The 19,735-nt window shown below is 42.7% G+C and overlaps 1 protein-coding gene across 2 annotated transcripts; it reads right to left on the bottom strand.

Moving 5' to 3' along the window:
• Positions 1-1,049: 1,049 nt before the first annotated feature.
• On the bottom strand, positions 1,050-13,987 carry LOC307253647 (vasopressin V2 receptor-like). 2 transcript variants are annotated; one of them, XM_080031766.1, is made up of 7 exons: positions 13,752-13,805; positions 12,698-12,773; positions 6,669-7,045; positions 6,061-6,306; positions 5,646-5,792; positions 4,072-4,636; positions 1,050-2,797 (listed from the first exon to the last, which is right to left on the bottom strand). In XM_080031766.1, the coding sequence occupies exons 3-7, from the start codon at positions 7,041-7,043 to the stop codon at positions 2,592-2,594; spliced, it is 1,539 nt and encodes a 512-aa protein (XP_079887892.1). In that variant the 5' UTR covers positions 7,044-7,045; positions 12,698-12,773; positions 13,752-13,805; the 3' UTR covers positions 1,050-2,591. The 2 variants fall into 2 exon arrangements, with proteins under 2 accessions (XP_079887892.1, XP_079887893.1); XM_080031767.1 differs by lacking the exon at positions 12,698-12,773 and having other exon boundaries at positions 13,752-13,987.
• Between the last annotated feature and the right edge of the window lie 5,748 nt (positions 13,988-19,735).

Raw genomic sequence — 19,735 nt, forward strand, 5'->3', positions numbered from 1 at the left:
CACACACACACACACACACAGCAACACACACACATTACAAAAAAGCTGCAACCTTCCCTATAGACAATCTATCATGTGATCTGACAAGGGCGGGGACGATGCTGGTTGGGGGCGATAATAGCCAACTGTCTATAATACTCAGAAAAGATGACAGTCAGAAGTCACGGGGAGATTCTCTGTAGTGATGGGGGTCATTTCAGTGGGTGTTTGTTCCAGGCAAATTCCCGTACATTAGAGAACATTCATTATTTAGCCCCTGTAATGCACGCTAATGGCTGCGCCAACAGTATAATGCACGTGGAAAGTGCAGTTTGGCCCCCTCCCATTGGGGAAAACGGATGGATGGATGGATCTTTCAGCGGAGAAGAATCCTCCTCTGACCTCTCGTCTTCCTGACAGGATGAGGGAAATACATGAACACCCCGAGGGTTTGGGAGAAGTTCATCTATTTCCTGATATAACAAAGTGAGACACGGGACGTTGTTGCTGGCCTTTTGGTTTGGCAGAGAATCAAAGTGGAGGCTTGTGTCCAGGGGAAGAAATTCACAGTGGCGTGCTGAAAAGCTCAAACACCCCGTCCGCACAGAGGAAAAGGTGAGTCTTCTCCTTCAACCCTGAAGATCAACGCTGAGACATCGTGAAAGCATCCCGGTATTGTTCAGTAAAACAGGAATGACACTAGTCTCACGTGAAAAAAAAGAAGAAAAAAAAGATGTGTGGAACTGGCTCGAAATAAATCGATTGTATTTTGTAGAACACGAACGTCCAACAATTACATTTTTTTTTGACCATACACAGTAAATTCGAATCTTAGTTTATATAGTCAACTACTGCACTCCCACAGTATAATCGTACTTAAAAAAACAACAACAATGTCACTATTTTAAGTCGGCCATGCAGTTAAGGCCCATAATACATTACTCATTACGCAGAATAAAATGGGATATAAAACCTCAATGAAAACAAGGCAGTAACAGGAACTGAATATATATTTATATATATTTTGTTTTTCATTTATACAACAATAAATAAAGAGAACAAATGGCTCATGGTGTGAGATAACATATTCAATGATTGCTGCTCTGGTGGTAGCTCTTCTAAGAATACCATGGCTGACATCATTCAGATAAATCCAGGAAGGGAGGCCCCTCCAACGTCTACTGAAATTACAGGCACTTGTTTTGACTGGGAGTAGTTTCGCTGTTAATGTGAATTATTCTTTTTACACTTACAGTAATATGTTTTGTCTGCTGAACCTTCATAAAATCTCTACTATTGACACCTGAATTCATTGCACAGTAGAGCTTGAAGAAATATTGGGTTTCTCTGGTATCTTATCAACTGCATGGTATTACATTCAACATTTAACTTATGGTAATATCTAATGTGCCTTAACATTTTCAATAAATATACTTTATGTTGTTCATCACTATACATGGAATGCTGAAATGTTTTGTTTCCTACCTGTGCCTTCTGCTGAATGTTCATGTTCTTGTCTCACAATTTCAGCAAAGCATGGCAGGTATGTCATCTATGTGTACCTCATATGCCGTGTTTGTATGAAATATAATCACATAATTGCGTCCCAGTTGCTTGAGGAAACCTGGATTGTTCTTTTGAATTCTTCTCAAGGCTTAAGCCTCCTCCTGTCACATTTTTTCCTTTGTCTGTGTATGTGCGCGTGCGTGTGAGTGTGTGTGCGTGCGTTCATTGCGTGTGTTTAATTTGGCGTCATCCCACGTTATTCCAGTTTCTCGTGGGGCAGTGTGTTGACTCCAATAGTGCACCTTCCTCATGAGTGAATCTCTGTTGATCTCGGTAACAAATCGCTATTGTTCTTTGGAAACTGGATTCCCCCTAAACAATATAAATCCCGCCCCGAGCATCCGTCTCATAATTAGCTTTCTTTGATTGAACAAAGTTTGTTCACATTATTATATTTTAAACAACCTACTTCTCAGGGCTGCTCCTGTGCACTGTAACATCCATGTCATCCCCTGTCTGTTCTCAGTCCAGCGGCAGTCTCCCTCTCTCGGCCTGCTGCTTTGTTTTCTCTGCACCCATAGCTTTGTCTGCTGCTTTGTACATTAGGCGTGCCGTAGGGCCATTAATTCACTGATCCACCCCTTGCATTCCTGCGTCTCTGCTCTGTGCATTGATTTACAAGAAAACTCTTTCTCTGCTCAGACATAGTCATAGTACTCAGCCACAGCAGAGTTTAGAAATCTCTATCACTTTCAAGGCCATTTTGAATTGCAGATGCTGTGACTGTCACTATATCCCGCAGTGCACTCATAGAAGGGTGTTAACATCCTCAATGACACCCTTCCTCACTGCTACAGGGGGGGAAACGACAGGTGATTACAGATAGTGGTCCTGTTGACGGTTCAGCTGTCCTTTGTTGTTGGAAACATCTGGTGTAGGTCAGCGCTCTCTGTTCTCAGACCGGAGGGTGGAGATGGAGGTGATGGTGGTGGTGGTGGTGGTGGTGGTGGAGGGGTCGTGTGCAAACGGCACATCCTCGCAACGGCCGTGCGTGCACCCATGCGTGCCTTTTCAAACAAGTCTCTGTGTATCTCATCAGTCACCTGTCAGTACAGAGTGTCCTTGTGTCCTGTAGTGGAGGTGTGTGTGGTGGTGGAGTCGTCGGGCAGGGAGCCCCGGCGGCCAGGTCGCGGCCGACAGCGCAGCAGGTTCTGCAGCTCCCTGGAGACGCTGCTTGAGAAAGCCGTGTAGATCCACGGGTTGGTGCACGAGTTCAGACTGGCCAGCAGCATCAGGATGGTGAAGGCCACTCCTGGAGATGGACACACACACAGTCATTGTAAGGCAAGTGCATAAACACATGCACATGCAAAAGAGTACACAGAAGAAATGTAAATTTCAGGCGGTGCTTGTGAGCTAGAACATTCTCCCAGTTGGTCACACAGTTTACATGACATTGTTCTCTTCTCTCTCTGACAAAACAAACATGAACGACTATTCAGTTTGAATATGGCCATTCACGATTATTGTTTTCCATTTGATTTCCTTCAGGAATGGCAACAGGACTGTAAATATCCCAGAGGGGACACAAACCGACATGCAGTACATCCTTTTTCGTTTTTTTCACAGCTAATAATAAGTCTTTTTTGTAATCACTTAAACATGCTCATTTCACCATGGCTACTTGAGGACAATAGATCAGGACAAACTGATTTTACAAAAAAACTTTGATAATAATCAGATGTGTGTGTGTGCCTTTGTGTTTGTGTGCGTTGAAGATATAGGAGCTGCATACTACAATAGTAAGAACTCATTCATGTGTATACATACGTGTATCTGTATGTGTGTATGCGTGCAAACTATACGTGTCTTTACCCGCATGTCTGCTCGTGATTTTTTAACTATATTCGAGAGCTGCTGGCACGGATCATTGTCCATGAAATGTCAACATCTGCCCGCATTGCAAAATCAGCAGGGATGTAAACATGCCTCTGATGTTTGTCTTTAGCTTCAGATCAGAGGACACCCGCTCAGTCTATACCATCAGCCCAACTTGAGTCCACTTTAGCCTTACTTTCTCCCTCACAGACTGCCAGTAAAGACATCAACAGATGCTGATTGTGTGCCAAAATGTACAGGGGACAGATAAGTAATCCAGGGGTTTCTGGTCGAGGGTCAAAACAAACATTGTTTTTGACCTTGTATTTCACTCACTGTTACCACATCTGAGCTGGAGCGGGGTGTCCTTTGAATAATGAGTGAGACCGTGTTTAGACTCACAAAAATGGACAAAAGCATTGATCTAAGGTCGCTGTTATAGAGCAGACCCAGGCCTCTCAGCTTTTGTTTTTGGCTGCCTGTAGTGCAAAACAGATAGGCTTTGCTCATTTGGGGCAATTAAATAGATACACTGGGCTAAGGAAGATCAATCCATTTGAGAAAAACAACTCAAGTGAGTCACTGGAGGGGGGCCAGATGTCTGTTTGTGTTGCTCTTTGACAGTGAATTGCAGAAATAGTTGAATGCTGCAATGTCGGAGCAGAACTCTTTGAAATATCGTGAATATGCAGCACCCATGGGACTGACCTTGGTCTGGAGGGTTGGGGTCCCAGGCAGACCACAGCTGGACTATGAAGTAAGGTGCCCAGCAGATAGTGTAGACCAGCACGATGACCAGGGTCATTCTCACTGTCTTAGACATGGCTTTGGTGATGCTTGGAGGCATACTGCTTTGAGGTATTGGGGGGACATAGTCGAGAGAGCAGCGGGGTGAGCTTGAAGCCATCTCGTACGACGTGAAGGACTCCTGGCAGTCTGAGTTGCTCAATGTTTGCTGCTGCATTGATGATGTTGTTGCTGTTGCATTCTCACCATGGCAACTATTACACTGGATAGCAGAGGGTACACAGTTGTAACACTCTCCCGCTTGGCTGTTATTGTGTGGGTTGTTGTTGACAGCGTTCAAGAGCGATCCCCCTCTACCGTCCCTGCCCCCTCCTCCAGACGTCCGTCTCCCCCTCTCCCTGGCCCGCTCCTCCTCCTTCTTAAAGCTGTGGAAGCGGAAGAGGATTTCATTCTTCTTCATCTCGGCTGTCACCACCCTCTCTGACTTCAGGTAGATGTTGTTGTGGATCTCTCTGAAGATTCTTATCTGAAAAATGTTAAAATGTCCAAGCATTAGCAGAGATAAATATGGAGGAAACAGGATGTTCCATCATTCATAGACCCCGAGGGGCTCAGGATCAAGTTTTATGACTGGCACGTGCCAGATTCAGATGCTTGTCTTTGCTATTTGCAGACAATCTTGTTTGCACTTTCTCTTCAGCAGTGACAGGATATATGAAACTAAAGAGAGAGATAGAGTGCGTGTCGGCCTTCAGCCATAAACCAGCGTCAGACATTTTTATGCAATGATAATGCTATTCCTCTGCTCTGTCACAATCCGAAAATCAATCATAAAAGTTGACGGCAGCAAAATTATTTTTCATACTCTCCTGAGGAACTAAAACCATTTTAATATTTTTTTTTACGGATTTTAATGTATGTTACTGACAACTGTTACTCTTCTGCCAGCACAGCGTAACACAATACAGTATACTGGTAAAATACATTTATTATCTGGCATAAGTCAACTGTAACTTTCAGTAAAGTAAATTTCTTGCAGTAACTTCATCATACTGTACCTTTCAAAAAGTGTCTGAAGACTGACGAGGCCTCTCGAATTGAAATCTGATCATGAATAAAGGTCAGGGGATTCTATGTTTGTTATGTGAGATCTGGTACATTCCCCCTCCTGGCAGGAGCTTCTCACAGTGGGAAGATTTTTTTGAGCAGCCACATCAGCAGTGGTCCTCAAAGTGCTGTGTTAATTAGGGGAAATAGCTGGACCCTGAAAATATCTTTCCCTAAATAGAGCAGGGGGGCTGATGGGAGGCAGCTCAGAATGCCTATCCGCCATGGGATGCTATATAACACCGACCACAGTCCCCCGACGGGTTATCAAACAATGCATGCCAAATGCGCCCTCCATGAAAGCAAAACAGAATCTAATTCATGCTACACGCTTCATCATTGGATGATGTTGCCAGCATGTAATCTTAGTCAACGGCCTCTGTGGACAGTGCACAGATAGAGGGTCCAGCCAGTGCAACCAGTTTTACCTGACAGATGGTAATGATGAGGGCGGGCAGCACGAAGACAGCCACAGTCATCCAGGTAACGTAAGCCTTCAGCCCCCACGGCTCAGCAAATTGACCCCAGCACTCGTACTCTCCGGGACCCAATTCTAAGCGAGAGAAGATGAACACCTAATAGACCGGAAACAATGAGGGAGGTCAGTACACCCACAGCCATGACCGTCAGTTTTTTTTCTTCCATTAGCTGAACTGCAAGGACCTCACAGAGCCAAAAATAGACCGGACATCTTGAGCTCTACTGTTGAAACCAGGGTGTGAATGCCCTTCTGAGCTCTCATTTCCTATTTCACCATGTGTTTTTGAGAGTGTGTGTGTGTGTGTGTGTGTGTGCGTGCGTGCGTGTGTGACGTTTGGATTGCATTTGTTCATTCGTCCTTACCTGCGGTATGCTGAGGACTAGCGACAACCCCCAGGCCACCATTACGGGGGTGTTCCAGCGGGACATTGATCCCCCACGGTAGGCCTGCAGCGGGCAGCAGATGGCATAGTGCCGGTCTACTGTCATGGCAACTATCATGTAGGAGGAAGCAAACATGCCCACAATCTGCAGGTACTTCACAGACCGGCAAAGCACGTCAGGCCCTTGAAACCTCCCTGTGATGTCCCATATTAGCTGGGGAAGAACCTTTTGACGCACAGATTAAAAAGAAAACTTTTATATGAAAGAGTCGTAGAATATTTGAGCATTAGAACAGTAGTTTAGCCCTTAGAAATGTAGAAGAGAAATACTAAAATTATAACGAGTAAGTAACACGTTCATTAATAACAAATAACTTTTACTCGGGCCCAACATAGTCCTACTGCCATACACACTTACAAGAACAACAAATGTGTGTTAATCTGCAGTTTACTCTTCTTTGAGAAATGTTTGCTTCAATTTTATTTTTAAACTACAATGCCCAGAGGTTTTGGCAATTGTGTTGTAGGCTATCTAATTGTAAAAGTACGGCTTCTCTATAAAGGTCTCGAGTGATAGCGAAAACTGACCTGAAAGAGGGCCACCACCAGGTCAGCCACACACAGGTTGACCATGAACACGTGCATGGGTGCATTTTGCTTCCTCCTCCTCAACAACACCCACAACACAAAGCTGTTCCCCAGGGTGGTGAGAGCCAGCACCAGCCCGAGCACCGCAATCTCCACGCGGGCCAGGCCCAGGTCCCTCACCCTGGGCTGGGGCGTGCTGCTGCTGGAGCCGTTCTCAGGGAATATCCCGAAGAGAGACCCGCCGCTGTGAGAACTGTTGAGGGAGTTCAGCTCGGAGACAAACAAAGACGAGGAAGAGAAGTTGTTCCTTCCTGTGGAGACCAGCGAGGAGAGGGCTAACCCATCCCAGTCCGTTTCCACACCGATGCTTTCCATTCCTGAGAAGACAAAACAAGGTATTGTATAGGCTATGTGTGAAATCCACTCAAATCTGTCGTTGTTTTGGTTTGCTTGAACGATGCCCTGAGCAATAAAGGTCTCTAGGGGCCAAACTGGTGCAGGGTCACAAGACAGTCCACATGTTTGATCAACAAACGATTGACTTGTTCTGCTTATCACAATAGCGGTATGATCCCTGAATGCTTTATTGCATTTCCTCCCCTAATTGCCCATAAATTTGTCAGCTGAGTAAATTTGCCCTTTTGGAGTTTTTATTTATTTTAGGATACATGTTGATGCAAGGATTAATCACAGGGGCTCTTTGTCTTGGGTGCAGCTGTTACATTTCCACACTGTAAACGATAAGTAACTTCTTTCATGCAATGTTGAGGAATTTGACCATGTGAATATTGTTGTCTTTTTGGTGCTGTCTCCAATTTTTTAATAAGTCTTCAGTGCGTCTGTTTGTCCATCACTCAAAGTTCCCAGTTCTATTTGACGCAAGTCCAACATGGTTTATTTTCTTTTTCATATTTTCTCAAGGTTGATTTGACAGCTATTCCACTCTATCCCACCCCTCGTATTCCTCCACTTCTGCTCTAATAATCGCTCTCATCCCATGCTTAACCCCATACATTCCTTTTTCCCCTGTTTTTGTTCCCCCCCTCACTAACTTTCCCCCCCTCTCTCTCTCTCTCTCTCTCTCTCTCTCTCTCGCTCGCTCGCTCTCAATAAAATTTTACGTTTATTTGTCTTTGCTTATAAATAAATGTCTCAAAAGAACAGAAAGTGGATAGGAATGAGACGATGGTTTAAGGAACAGAGTCTTGGGACACTGGGGGCATCCTTGGTCAAATAAACGGCACGTACAGAGAACGTCTGGGAGGGAAAAGGAAAGAAGATGAACTAAGTGGAGGAAGGCAGTGTGGGTGAAAGGGGCAGGAGAACAGGCCTGAACAAGGTAAAAGAATAGAGTTGTGGACAGAGGTGGATAAGATAAGGAAAGATAACGTGGCCAAAAATAGCTCTAAAGTGCTCTAATGCGCTCTTACAAAGCAAAGTGAGTGTTGACGGAAACCACATTGCAATATTTATCATTTGTTTTCCATGTCTAAAAATAAGAGGAAAACTAAAGCGATAGCATGGTTCAATTGAATGTGACTAACAAGACATTACAAGGTTGTTATCACTAGTCTACTGAGACCCAGTGGCCAATTTGCTGCTAATAGCGTACTCACTGCTGGGTGTGTGAGATAACACAGCTGAACATATTGTCAAGGGTTATATGCTAGCTTTGCCAGAGGAATGTATTCAGATGAATGCATGACAAGCCAGGCCAGCTGGACCTTTCCGCCCCGGCATGAAGGTAGGGACGTGGATGAAAGGAAAAGAATCTCGGGCTGAGAGCATTTCTTGTAAGTCAGGCAACGGCTGTTTGGTTTAAGTGAATCCCCGCTGCCACACCATGCAGGCGACCACAACACTGTTACAAGTGGCTATGCCAAGTCCACCTAGTATCGCAGTATTCTGAATCTGCATTGGTTGAGCTTTAAAAGTTATTATAATTCTGTTCAAATATTGAAGGGGACCTTAGATCAAAGCTGGAAATATTCCTTCTTATTATCAGTTTATTATGTCTTCCTTTTCAAGTTTCTTTTTAATTAGGGGTTTAGACAACGAGGCCCCTTTTTCATCAAGGCATCTCCTGGCCCCTCTTTGTCAGGAACTGAGGAGCCTTGCGCCCCTCTCGTATAATTACAACATAATTCCTGAGAGGATTCTTTGTTCTGCTGCGGCCCTTTATGTATACCTCATATATAATCTCATTATGTATATTTTCCCATGTACCTTATTTCTGATGGAATCCCCCTTTCAAGTTTTCCTCTGTGAAGATAAGGTGTAATGACTTAGGGATGTGCATAATACCGTTGTGAATGAATCCCCATTATTTATTTCAATCCTAATGCCAAACTAATTATCCCCATATTGTATTCAGTAGAGTGAAATTAAAGGATTAATAACTAATGGAGAAAAAGTCTTGACTTGTCTGTGGATCATAAATAAGAGTGTGCGCGAGGCGTTTTCCGCTGAACCGATTCACAAGAGATTTGCCCCAGTTCTCGAAAGTCTTGTTCTGATCAGTTCTGAAGAAGCCCCTGTTGTCGTAACCTCCTGAAGGACACTAAGCATTTTCTCCGAAAGCGTTCCTGTCTCATTTGCATAGCACATGCATCCAAAAAATCTAGATGGATTGCTCAATGGCTCAACTACAGGAGACCCACGCATAGCTCCGAAACATCTGGCACTGACGTTTCCTGTCCTGAGGGTACACAGAGAAGGTAAATATTGTCCGCAGAAACGTGCTACATGCAGTTTAATGTATTTCTTTACCTAGCCTGTCCCTGAAAATGTATTCCGCCCTCTCCTTAATAAGTCAAGCACAGCACAGCATTCCCATCCGTCCGATCGACTAAATGTTAAGCACAAAATTATTCCATCTCCCCATGCTGGATGTGGACTGTGGACACAGCTTTTAGTAGTTAGTGCAGTGCATTGCTTCCTCCCTTTACTTTAAAGCTTTCACTGTGATTAGTGATAGAGTTGGCTGCTCTCTTGCTTTACTCTCCAGATGCAAACCATCTATTTTCATGTCCATTCCCATCCTATCATGCATTTCCGGCGCACAGGTCCATAGTGCCTATAGGGATTACAGAGACAGGTAGTTAGAGTCTACCCGGAAAACATTAGAGCTACCAACCTCACATCTGTCAACATTTCAGGCCTCAGTTCTTGCTGTTCACACATGTTTTGGTCATTCCCTTTGACAGACTACGTCATGTCTCAGCTATGTCGAGATCTGTTTATGTCAAAGTCCTCCGAAACCATCGTAACGTACGTTTAGCTCCAAATGTCTTGAAGAGACACATTTTTGGATGAGATGATCACCACATCACTACGGTGTTATTTTGTCAAAATGATTTATTTGGCCATTTTCTGCAATCTGAAAAATATTCAAAATAATCTAATTTGAGGGGATACTTTGGTCATAAATCTAATGTGATATCAGCAGCACTTATACGAACAGTTTCCCTGTGAAGCTGACTCATAGACTGAATTCGTCACCTGGAAGGATTGTGGCCGGTTTCAGACCAGTAAAAACAATGCGGAATGAAAAACGTTGGTGTGTAGGCAACAGAAACGGTATGCGTATGTTTCCATCACATTCATAATGTATAATTGCAATTTTATGCAAAAATCTATGCAAACTTGATCAGCACTGTAAAGGTTTCTGGAACTTTCTAATAAGAGTTTCCATTGAAAGGAATACAATGAATGTCTGGAAAGGAGAACAAACTCATTCAAATCTAGCAAATATAAGCTGCAACATGTAAATCCTCTGCTATGGTATCTTACCCATGGCTTGGTACCATAGGACAGAGGACACTACACTTTGTGTCCTTACTTTCTGCCACGTTGACCTCTCGTGCCATTTCTTGTGCCAGGTAATCACCATTTACTGTATATCAGTCTTTGACACGCAGAGCACCTTTTTGCATTCAGAAAGCATTGACAGAGCCACTCTGACTCTTACAGTGTGGATGGAACCATTGTTGGCAGATTCAAAGTTATACTCAGTGGATCACATGCAATAGTGCTGGCAGCAGTGGCAGACACACAGGTGCTTGAGGACTAGGTGCAATAATCCACACATAATGGAAGAGCCATCACTTCCACCACGTGTGTCTTGTCAGTACCTTTGACCAGATTTGACCCATTCTGATTAATGAGGACCTTTGTTTCCCTCAGTGGCAGCTTAGCGAAAACCTGTCAATAATTTCCCCATACAATCTGCCTTCTCTTCCTCTTTACTATTTGTTCCCCCCTCACCTGTTATTTTCTCTTAATTTTACACTTCCCTCCTCCTGTCAGTACATATCAAAAAGGGGGAAACGGTTTCACATATGCTTGATAGTTTTGTTTGATTTTGATAAACATCATCATTAATAGACTTTGGCAGCAGGAAACAAGGATTAAAATGCTCCGGCACAGTCTGCATCCAAGCCGACTGAAAATAAACATATGAATCAAGCATCAGATGACACAATGTGATCCACGTCAGCTTTGGTGCCAGATGCCGCTTTTCTCGGTATGACAAGAGACTTTATTTACATATCGATCAATAGCTCCCTACATAATAAAGGTCTGGATGAGTCATGTGGTGCCACACTGATGGTTGGGCAGCATTCCATCTGCATGATAAGGAAGACATGACCACGCTTACTCCTTTGAGCCGCACATATCATTAAATTAGATCCCCATAGGCGCCCTCTAATAAAGCAAAAATTCCTCCTCTGAATGGGTTAGTTCAATGACAGATGCATAGCCTGAACATATTCATGCATTTCAATTTGATAAGGCACCTGCCGTACTCATTAGAAATCTGATTCTCTTCACCGTACCGATGATGTAGTCACTTCTTTATGTGTGGGGCTCTCAGGTTTTAGTCTGGGCTGTAGACTGCAGCCACTGTGAGCAATGAAAGTAAACACTTTGTTCTTTTTCTGTCCGGCCCAAACAAGCTATTAAATGTTAATCATGTGCGAACACACCTCAGCAAACACTGATACAGTCACCACTTGCCAAAGTTTCAGCTGTGTGTGCTGCATCGCTGCTTGGGGTTTTAGTATTCAGCAACGTTCCCATGAGTGCTTTTCCACAATGTACCGGCCAGTGTATAGATCTGATCTCACTAGGTCAGGTGTTGAAGAAGGTCCATTGCCCTTTATCAGCACTGATAACGCCTGTTCATAAGAACATTGGCTGTTTTCCTTGTTGTGTATCATTAACCAGCACATTGCAAACAAGCTCGTGCCCTAAATAAAACGAGGATTTTTTTTTTTTTTGCGTCACACAACTAATATACAATTCAGAGTATTCCCCCAAGAAGAATGGAAACTGAGCCCCAGTATCACCAAGTCAGCTAAAAAAAGGCCAGAGAGTTTGCAGTTGATATGCTCAGATAAGTGTCACATGGTGGAATGATCCCCTGATAGAGACTAGCCTTAACTGACCATGAAAATAACATGATTTTTCCTCACGGGGCAACAATCAAGGAAGTCATTTTGGACACATTATAGATTGTGCCAAACACACAAAGAGGAAGGAAAGTGTACAATTTATGGGAAAACCTGTTAAAAGCACTTAAGGTTTACACAAACAGCTTCCTGTTCTCTATCACTAAAGATCTTGCTGATTCAACTGACAGGCGAGGGAGATTTTTCTTTTCTTAAATTGTGCAATTGCTATATGGAAACTAAGACACAGGCTTTTACTGCGTATGAAAGTCTGTGCTTTGCTGTCATTGCGTCACAGTGAAGAGACACTTTTAACTTCCATTTGTAGATTAATTCATTTGCTGTGTTTTGGTACAAGTCCTTTAAAAGTCAGGCAATAAATCAATCATCTTTGAAGATGCAGACCTGTGTGTACTATACACACAGAGCTGTCCGAGGAGCAGAATTATCCTTTTAATCATCTAAAGGCCTTTGATTTGCCTCTTAAAATACGGGCGGAACAGACAAAAACACACACACACATGCACATAAAAAGAAGACAACCCAAGGTGAGTATACGGCTGTGACAACTCTCACCTTGTTGTCAGTGCATGGTGAGCTTTCTCACGTGTGTCGTTTTCTCTTGGTGCGTTTTTGCCCCTGGTCTCAGTGACTACGGGACAAACATTAGGAGCCGTCACGATTACAGTCCATTAAAATTACATGCTAGAGCAGATCACATTAAGGACCTGACAGTTCCTTTGAGCTTTTTTTTTTAATCTACGGAGAAAAAATAACTTGGAGAGAATCACATGCTTTTTCAATTAGGCTCAGCCATAAAACATTTCCAATCAAGCATACCATTCTGTGCAGGACATACTGCATATGTTGAGAAAATGTTAATGTATTACATGTGTGGAAATCAGGACTGTCAGGATTGGACAAATAGACACTGTCGCTTTTTAGTCCAATGGGTCTATTTTTCCGTTAAATCAACTGAATGACCAAGGACTAAATTCACAAAATGTATATGTAAAAATACTATATCAACGTATCTGTTATAAAAGCTTCTTTACACTGCAGCGATTGTTCAACATTTTTCAATTATGTCTATAATCAATACATTCAGTCACTTCAGTCATAAGTTCCCTTTACTGTTTCTTAACAAAAAAAATCCTCTTCAATGGCAAACATTATTTATCGTAGATTTTTCTTCCATTTTTTGTTCTTATAGGAAAAGCAAGACCTATAGCGTTTTATCAGTATAAATGTTATACTAATCAGAAGGATTGGATTAATGATATTTATAACTACGAGACTCTTTAGTGAGAATGAAATGTAAAAATTAGAACTAATAAAAGATAAATGAAGACTGAATACAGAGCTTGAGTTAAATACACTTGTCTCGTGAGGACACAAGATACTGCAAATGTACAGGGGGATGACCTAGAATTGTCGCCGATCAAATCCATTACCAAACAACATGAACAAGTTTGAGCTCCTTTGCAGACTACTGGGCTGTTAAGTGTTCACAGTGATTAGAAGGGAATTATGGGAAGATTTAATGTAGAAGCATGTGTACTATCACTATAAATATGGCTGTTAGTTATCAAAACAAACAATCACTACAGAGTAAATAAAATGCACTTACTTGTGGTCCACTTTACTGGTGCAGCTGTGTGACAAAATTCTGTCCAAATGTTACCCCGAACTTTCACATCTTCAGTGCTGTCAATCCAAGTGAGTAATATCAGCTGGCTCCTGTGTCAATAAGGAAGGAAGCCAAACATATGTATATATGTCAGTGTGTCTTCATCAAAGCCAGGAAGTTTTTCCTCTTAATTCTGTCAGTGGGACAAGGGAGTTCTGCCAGGTCTGTGCCAGTCCTTTGTGTGCCTGCTGACTGAATTGCCTTTGCTGTGTTCGTGGAGTTCACCAGCGTACGGCAGAGTAATCCATTTGATAGCCATGTGTGTCCCCGCTCCTTGTGCGTCACGTTATGCTCTTGCAATGTGCTGTGCCTTCAGTACAGCCAGCAGAAATGAATCTGAGCTCCGTCCGCTCCTACCTCCCCAACCCCCCCCCCCCCCTCCCCAACCTCTCCCATTATCCCCTCCTCCTGGGTCAACCAGCCTGTCCTCTAGGACTGAGGGTGGAGCGTGCAGGCAGGAGTGTAGTGAGGGTGTCATACATACCTATGAAGTGTATGTGAGAGAGAGAGAGAGTGATAGAGAGAGGAAAATGTGTTTGTGTGGTGTGTGTGCGTGTGCTTGTTTGTTTGTGTTTGTATTTGTGTCTATGTGTGTATTTGTGTCTATGAGTGTGGTGTGGTGTGTATATATATATGTGTGTGTGTGTGTGTGTGTGCGTGCGTGCGTGTGTGTGTGTGTGTGTGTGTGTGTGTGTGTGTGTGTGTGTGTGTGTGTGTGTGTGTGTGTGTGTGTGTGTGTGTGTGTGTGTGTGATAGACATAGAGATAGAGAGGTGCGTTGACAGTGAGACAGGATGCTGGGTTTATCTGCACGCAAACTTGTTTTGAAGATGTGTGTGTGTGTGTGTGTGTGTGTGTGTGTGTGTGTGTGTGTGTGTGTGTGTGTGTGTGTGTGAGTGACTGTAAGAGCAGGGGAAAGACAAGGACGCCTTTCCCCCCCTATCACTGTAATGATTTATGCCCGATGTTAGTCATTGATACATGCCGCCCCTGTTGTTACTCAGGGCTCTCTCCTGTTTTGGACTCTGTTGCCTATCATCCCCTCTGTTGCTGGTGGACAAGCCCCGGTGCACCTCAACCTTTAACAGGAATGCTGATCGGCTGAGTCAGCTGGGCCAACAGCAGGTCACGCCCTTGGTGAACACAAGGAGAAGCGAAGTTTGGTTTTGATTCGATTTGATTTGATTCAATTTATTTCAGACATATCAACATACAAAACAAAATGAAAAGCATGGAAATACAATAAACAAAAATTATGTTTTCACAAAAAAATAAAAATAAAACAAAACAAATTATCTGTATTGCTGATGGTGCAAAGAGATATTAGAAAAATTTGCTGCCACTTGGTTTTCGTTTCAAGGCTCACTCACGCATGACTTAAGTTGACACTCACAGGTGTCCACAAGGAATCCATTCACATATTCATGCATGCACGGGCACAAAACTTACACGCGTAGAAAATCCAACCAAACAAGTAAATTGTGGCTTCCTTTTGCATGTTTCCCTCTAAAAGCTTTAGTTAACAAGTACACTGTAGTCCATTGACAGTTTACAAGCATTATATAATGCCGATTCAGTGGCCCCCAGTAGCGCACACAGACAGTGTCTTATAACGGTGGGGCACTCTGTCTAGCCCAAAGCCATTGATCCCTGGCCAGCAGGGACTGGATTGTCCCATGATGTCAGAAAACCCGACTGTTTTCCTCCAGCGGTGCTGCCAGGTTCACGTCAGACGTCCCCCTCAGTCAAACCAGTCTGTCCTGGTGCTGAGAAGGTGGGGCTATAAGCTCCCTGAGAATCACTAATGTGATTATCCTGGCTTCTCAGGTCTTCCGAGAACGTTTGGCCAGAAAGCTGTAAATCAGCACAATTAATCCACAATCCGCTTTGTTCATTTCAAAGCTGAATGTGATAACAGATGAGCAAGAGGAGGAAGAGAAGTAGCAGCGACTAAAGAGTTCAGTCATTAACTTGACAACGAAATCCCCTATGTGACAGAGAGAAGGAGCCTGGGTTATTAAACCCTCGTAGAAAAATACATCTTTTTATGAATCATACTAATTGGGAACACATCAACCCACATTATAATACTATTATCTACTATCAGGTGGACCATCCTTCAATGCAATGAAACTAGAAAGAATGTTGAGACCTTTAAATATCTCTTTTTATGACAGTTTTCCTCTGAGATTTCTGGCTGGACATTCTCCCACATGTTGTGGCTTATTTTCAGCTCCCACTATTGTGCCAAAAAAGAAAAAAAAAAATGACAGCTGTTTTCTTTTGAGAGGGAGCCTTTTCTGCAAAGACCTTTCCATGACACTTTTCAGAGACCTGTTTATTTGAGTGGAGGTGATGACAATTAGAAAACATCTTGAGTTGAGGGTATGTGACTCATCCCCGTAGAAAATCAGTGGCCCTCCACTGGAGGGAAAGATGGAGAGAGTCCTGGAACACGTCAAACTCCAAAAAAACCAAAAGCAGTCACTCAATCAAATTCACTTTTCCGTCCAAAGTGGTTGGCTTCAACTCTGATTCCGTTACAGACTGCAAACATGGCTGCCATCAAACTCAACAGAGAGAGACGAGGCTTAACTGAATGTTCACTCAGAGGGACACAAAATCCAAGGGCAATTTGTCTTCCTGTAAAACGTCCGGGATTAGGTTTAGAAGGCAAAGAAGTGCGCAGAGCGCAGAACAACACCTGGTCTGACAAAGTTGGCTCTAAAATGTGAAGCAACACCTGAGGGAATCATTAACTGTCAGTCACTACATGAATAACAGACACAGATGAAGAATTTGGAAATCATGTTGTGGGATTCCATTATAACCAGGAAAAGATACTGTGGGTGATTATTTTGCCAATAAAGTGCAGTCTTTTTTTCTATAAAAGGCCCTATAACTGTCAATATTATTTTGAGCTCTTTTCCATGCGATGTTACAGGCATGAATTACTTTTGCAAATCTGCCACAAAAAATATATTCCCCTTCTATTTTCAGCATGACGTTAATGCATGTACAAAACCAGAGGTGAGGCAAAAGGTTTTATTTGCTTAACAGTATCCATGCCACAATAGAGGAGTGCTTCATTTATAGGGTTGGGTCAACGTGAATCACATGGAGTTGCAGGTCTATTTGTACAAGCTTGAGATATCTACCCGTCCTACGGCCCAGTGCAAAAGAAAGAGAAGGAATTTTTGATTGTGGTGTTCAAAGCATTGAGAACACGACATTCAAAACAAACAGTAGGAACGCCTCTTTCCTTGTCACTCACCTGGCTAATCCACAGAGAAGTTGTAGGCATAGGAATTATTTCTATGGTAGAAAGTAGTTCTACTGAAAACACAGTGACACATTAATGTTAATTTCTTTTTAATGAACAGCAGATTTTGCCACCTCCATATATGTAAACTGAAACCTTTTGCATGGCCAAGTAGCCTACAACTACTGATCAATTAAGTGATGTCGCTTGAATCAGCATTGGCTGGGGCTGTTGGAAAATCAAAAGGATCTGGAGGTATGGAGTTAGAAAAGAAGAAAATCTTACCACACCTCTTAACATGATCCTTATATTTTTAAGGGGGTGGGCCAGAAGCTCGAGGCTACGTCAACTACTAACATAACACATCCAAATCTCCAACTGAAATGTCAGAGGTTGGGTTGCATTGTGGGAGAAAAATGTCTGGAATGGCTATCCTTTTTTGTCCACTGTGACTCTGACAATGTTTTAAGGGTGTAGTACTTTTTCAAACATCAAAACCAGTAGCGGCCTTAACTATGTTTCACTCGTTTCAATTGGGCCCCGCCCATTTTCATTAATTTATTTGTTTTTTAATAAATAATGCTTGTGCACGCTACCAGGCCCTGATAGTAACTTGACATGTCAGATTGTCAAAGAGCTCATTCACTCATGTCAATAACAGGGTCCAAAAAGGATTAGCCTAAATATAAGGAAATAAATCATCATGGGCCCCACAACTAGTAGGGGAGAAATACAAAAGCAAGTTCAAAACAACAGCATTAGTAGCTCTGTCTAAGGGGCTTCATGAGGGGCCTCTAAGGCCCCCACACAGATACAGGAATAATCCTTCTATGTGTAAATTCTATACTGTTCATAAAAAGTAGCTATCCACACTTTATCTGTTGAAATGGGCCCCTCCATCATAAGATGGGTCTGCAGACTAATCTACTGTACTGTTTTTCCAGTTGAAGAGTAAAGAGTGCTGCCTGCATAAGAAAAATCTGAAAGATAATGTTCCTTCTGCAGCTCAAGATTTGATTAAGCCTCTAAATTTTCCTCTCAAAGAGCATCAGATTGATGCATTTTACCTTAAAACTGTACAAATGTTCTTCCAGGGGGGCATACCCCCGGACTCCCCAAAAAGGACCAGGGTCCCTCCCACAGTATCCCAAAATCCTGTGGGAAACACCGACTTCCTTAATGTGTTTTTGCCATTAATTGTATGTATCTGTACGGAAAAGTCTGAGTACCTGACTGGATAGGTAGGAGTGGGGGGCCCTTCTCATAATGCGTCTATGAACCAACTGAATTCCTCAATCTTTTTTTTTTGCGGTGAGCATGCACAATTTATAGAAAAAAAAAGTGGGGGGCCCACACTAGGCCTTGAAACGGTCCCCCAGATCGTTAGGGCCGCCCCTGATCAAAACTAACAGTATTTGATTGTGTTTTCTTTTCATTAACTTAATTCTTTGTTTGTATTTGACCTGCCTTTACATTGTTATTCTCCCTCTTAAATTGGCGAAGTAGGTGGGGTGGTCGACCCCCAACTACAGGGTCGGTGGATTGATTCCCCGTCCCCCCGCCACATGTCGAAGTGCCCCTGAGCAAGACACTGAACCCTAAATTGCTCCCGATAGTTAGCCTGCTATCGGTGTATGAATGTGTGTGTGAATGGTAACGTGGGTATGGAAACAGGTCTCCCTTGAAAAAGAGGCTTCGGTCTCAATGGGATCTACCTGTAAAAATAAAGGTAAAAAAAAAAAATTTCAATCCATAAATGTATCAATATTAGCATTGCCTTTTTTGTGTTTTAAATTCCTTTTTAAAATAAACGTGTAATGGTTTCTCGATTCGAAATCTCAATCACAACGTAAAAATGCATCAGTTTTTTGGAATCAGTGAAGCTTATAGAACGTTTTGCACAATACTAAACTCTGTTTTATGAAGTAGCTACAGCTGTGAGATCAGTGCGAGGGAGAGACATTTCCAGGCGAAGCACTTTGGCAGGACACCATGCTGTTGTTGGGATCAAATTTGTGGTCTTTGAGCTACAAGTGCTCTGTAAACACAAGTACTGCTCTTAGAAAGTGTGTGCGTCTTTTTCCGTCGGTGTTTATTTCAAAAGACAGATCATCCGTGACATCATCTGTTCATGAAATTTCAAGTGTCAAGCGTGGGGCGGAGAATTAATTCATCATATCATAGCGAGCTCTGCATATGGTCACAGTACGATAAGCATAACCACTCTTCATAGAGGCATGTAGCTATTATCTCTGCATGCTTTGTCATTCTAATGGCTGTGGTAGACATAGACAGATAGGCTGGATTGCACACTTGTGATTTTCACTGCCAAGTTGAGTGTTAATGGAAGCATATGAGGACAGATTTGATCCATTGGCCTTCATAGCAAGAAGTTACACCAAGCACTGCTGTATAAGCATCATCCAAAATCTTTGGCAAAATAAATAGCATATTCCTGTCGTCTATTCCTGCTGTACGGAATCATGGTGTCCTTCTTGGTAATAACCTGTGATTTGAGAATCATGTCACCAGGCTAGCTCAGTCATGTTTTTATCGCCTTAGAAACATTTCCAAAATCAGATCGATTTTATATGTTAGAGATGCAGAGACGATTATTCATGCCTTCATTATTGTAACAGCCTTTTTACTTGCTTGAATCTAAA

This window comes from Ammodytes marinus (assembly GCF_949987685.1).
Source record: "Ammodytes marinus genome assembly, chromosome: 7".
Taxonomy (NCBI): Eukaryota; Metazoa; Chordata; class Actinopteri; order Uranoscopiformes; family Ammodytidae; genus Ammodytes; species Ammodytes marinus.

Excerpts from the sequence above, each read along its gene's own strand:
- LOC307253647 (XM_080031767.1), bottom strand. The coding sequence starts at position 7,043 with ATGGAAAGCATCGGTGTGGAAACGGACTGGGATGGGTTAGCCCTCTCC. Across the intron at positions 4,637-5,645 it reads TCATCATTACCATCTGTCAG|ATAAGAATCTTCAGAGAGAT; the intron begins GTAAAACTGGTT and ends AACATTTTTCAG. Across the intron at positions 2,798-4,071 it reads CCCCAACCCTCCAGACCAAG|GAGTGGCCTTCACCATCCTG; the intron begins GTCAGTCCCATG and ends GTCCATCTCCAG.